The sequence below is a fragment of the Gavialis gangeticus genome, unplaced genomic scaffold (genome assembly GCF_001723915.1).
Source record: "Gavialis gangeticus isolate Ggan-Ray unplaced genomic scaffold, GavGan_comp1, whole genome shotgun sequence".
Taxonomy (NCBI): Eukaryota; Metazoa; Chordata; order Crocodylia; family Gavialidae; genus Gavialis; species Gavialis gangeticus.
The window spans coordinates 44766645-44769642 of record NW_017729027.1 but is presented as its reverse complement, the minus strand read 5'-3'; the positions used below and the strand labels follow the sequence as shown (position 1 = coordinate 44769642).

The following is a 2998-nucleotide window of genomic DNA, read 5'->3' as shown; positions in this document are numbered from 1 at the left end:
CACAGGCACCCCCACAGCACCCCCTGCTGCACAACGGTGGTATAACATCCTCTGCCCCATTACAGCCCCCATCACACCTGCCCCAGGTAAGTGTGGACCCCCTGTCCCCCCCAGTAGGTGTGCCTCATACATATCCCAGGTGGAGTTGTGCCCGCCCAAGGATTATGCCCCCTGCAGGGCAATGAGGTATCACTCCTACCTACCCTGGTTCCCTTCACACCTGCCCCACGTGAACACAGATCCCACGTGGGACAGACAACAGCATATGCATCAGGTAAGTGCAGGCCCCCCCACCCCATCTGGTGCCCCTTGCCCTACAGGGCACGGGCAGTAATGCCCCCAGCTCCAGCCCTGCCCCTGATTCTGCAGGGACTGGCAGTGCAACCCAGCAACCCCCAGATGGGGACAAACTCAGCCTGATTCCCCCATGCGTGGCTGGACAGCCTGTGCCCAATGCTTCACCGCAGGCCCAGCACACACCACCTGTCCTGACCTTAATACCTGCCCCAGCACCGCATGTTGCAGGGACGCTGGCAGGGGTGCTGTCAGCAGTGTGGAGAACCTGCTCTCCCAAGGGGGGAGACACCCCCCTGGAGCTGGCACCATGCACAGATTGCCCTACACTCCCACAGTCACCTCTGTTGCAGTTGGGTGGCTGTGGTGGGTGAGGGCAGGAACAGGGCAGACGGGACTGGCTTGGGGCACCCATTCAGCCAGTTTCGAGTTGCTCGCCCAGGGTTGGTCACCCTGTGGTGCTGGCTCACCCAGCTCTGGTTCCTGCTGTGGGAAGAGGGCAGAAGCGGGTGGGAGCAGCCAGTCGGGCAGCAGCAGGGTGGGTAGATCAGACCACGTCCTGCTCCCAAGGGTTACCAGTAACCTCTGGATTATGGTGAATCATTTAGAAAGGGAAGGGGCTGGGAAGGCACAGAGAGATCTGCCCTGGAAAGGGTTGTGGGCCTGGGTCTGTTCCCATTGCACACCTTGGGAGAGGACACAGAGATCAACCACAGGGGTGTGTGGAAGAAATCAAACTTCGCGTTGTGGTTGAATCAGAACTGACAGAGCCAGCCTTTCTTTATTTAGGGCTACACCGTGATCACAGGGAGAATTCCCTACAGCAAGGGGGATCACCCACTTGCCTGTTTCAAAGGAATTCTCAAACTCTATCAGTTTACAGGCATGTTTATACTCAAGACCGAGAGAGAGAAAAAATACGACCTCAGAGAAACAAATAGGAGTAAAACTCTGGTCTGACACACGCAGACACACAGACAGTTTACTTAAAGAAACAGGAAACGTGCTTACAGGAACGGTTATCAGTTTCTGGTTCTCAAAGAGAAAAAACACTAACATCTGCACAGAGGGTAATATTACAAGATGAAAACAAGGCATGCAGGATTTTCTTGTCTTAGAATATTTTTCTGAAATACACAGTATCAGCACCTCTGGTCTCTGTCTCTTTTCTTAGTCAAGTTAGGAGTCTGGTTCAATTTATTTCCACAGGTGGCATGTCCAGTTCTGGGGCTTTAATAGGAGGGAATGCATGAGAGAGAATACAACAAAGGGGAGGAGGGCAGGGGAGCAGCCCTCACCCTGTGGTGCACAGTTCTGCAGAGGCTGAAAAGCAAAACAGGCCAGAAAGGGTCCGGAGGTGGCAGAAGCAGATCATTGCAGACCCCACTGGGCATGGGCAGGTCTGGAAGAGGGGTGATGTAGTGCTGAGGAAAGGTGAGGTCAGGGAGGAGGATAGGGAATGCTTCCCCAGCCATAAATGCACTCCTCCCTGCAACTCAGGGGCTCATATACCAGGACCCCTGAACTAGGAGGAAGGAGAAAGCTGGGAGGCAGCCAAGGAAGGTCCCCGGGTGTCATCAGCTGTCTGGGGGAGGGCACCCTAGCGTGAAGGCACTTCTTCCCTTGGGAGTACTTTTAGAGAATGATGGGGAATGCACAGGCTCCAAGGCTGATGCAAAGATCATCTCCTCCTCATCTCCTTCCCCCACATCAAGGCTGATCTCTGCCTCCCGAAGTGTTTCCTCTAAGCCCCGCCCCCCCGTACCTTGGGGGCCAGCGTCTGGGTTCTGGACTCCCACTGTACCCTACAAGAGACAAAGCCTGGAGGAACTCTTCCGCAGGCCACCAGCATGAGGGTGCTTGTTTGAATGCAGCCACTGGTGGGTGCTGAGCACGCAGACATCTCCAAGGCCTTCCTTCACTGCTGGCAGAATTAGGGATGCTTCTGGGTGTGGATGTGCTGATTCCAGGATGGGTGGGAGAGATGGGTGAAGCTTTTCCAATACTCAGAGCACCAATGTAACTTCTCCGCTGTGTAGATGCATTGGTGTTCAGCACAGGCTGCAGGAGTAGGTGAAGCTCTTCCCACACTAAGAGCAATGATGTGGCTTCTCCCCTTTGTACATGCGCTGGTGCTGGACCAAGCTGGAGAGGATGCGAAAATTCTTCCCAGACTCAGAACATTTTATGGCTTCTCCCCTGTGTGGACATGCTGGTGCTGGACCAGGCAGGAAGAGCGAATGAAGCTCTTCCCACACTCAGAGCACTGATATGGCTTCTCCCCTGTGTGGATGCGCTGGTGCCTGGTCAGGTTGGTGGAATCACTGAAGCTCTTCTCACACTCAGAGCACTGATATGGCTTCTCCCCCATGTGAATGCGCTGGTGCTGGGCCAGCTCAGCGGAATGAATGAAGCTCTTCCCACACTCAGAGCACTGATATGGCTTCTCCCCCGTGTGAATGCATTGGTGCTGGGCCAGATTGGAGGAATATCTGAAGCTCTTCCCACACTCAGAGCACTGATATGGCATCTCCCCTGTGTGGGTGCGCTGGTGCCGGGCCACAGTGGAGGACTGGGTGAAGCTCTTCCCACATGTAGAGCACTGGTATGGCTTATACCCTGTGTGGGTGCGCTGGTGCCGGACCATGTTGGTGTATTGGGTGAAGCTCTTCCCACACATAGAGCAGTGATATGGCTTCTCCCC

The 2998-nt window shown here is 54.9% G+C and overlaps 2 protein-coding genes and 1 long non-coding RNA gene across 3 annotated transcripts in view; 2 read left to right on the top strand and 1 right to left on the bottom strand.

The window, feature by feature from the left end:
* MYOM2 (myomesin 2) overlaps nucleotides 1–2998 on the top strand; it is a 135162-nt gene that overhangs the window by 24378 nt on the left and 107786 nt on the right. The window lies entirely within an intron of this gene.
* Nucleotides 926–1630, top strand: LOC109300021. Its single transcript, XR_002098096.1, has 2 exons — nucleotides 926–1012; nucleotides 1504–1630. It is a non-coding gene; the product is annotated as an uncharacterized LOC109300021 (long non-coding RNA).
* Nucleotides 1507–2998, bottom strand: part of LOC109300019 (zinc finger protein 135-like) — a 3284-nt gene continuing 1792 nt past the window's right edge. The window contains 2 exon segments of the mRNA XM_019520606.1: nucleotides 1507–2482; nucleotides 2485–2886. Coding sequence (XP_019376151.1) covers nucleotides 2385–2482; nucleotides 2485–2886 — 500 coding nt within the window. The 3' untranslated portion in view covers nucleotides 1507–2384.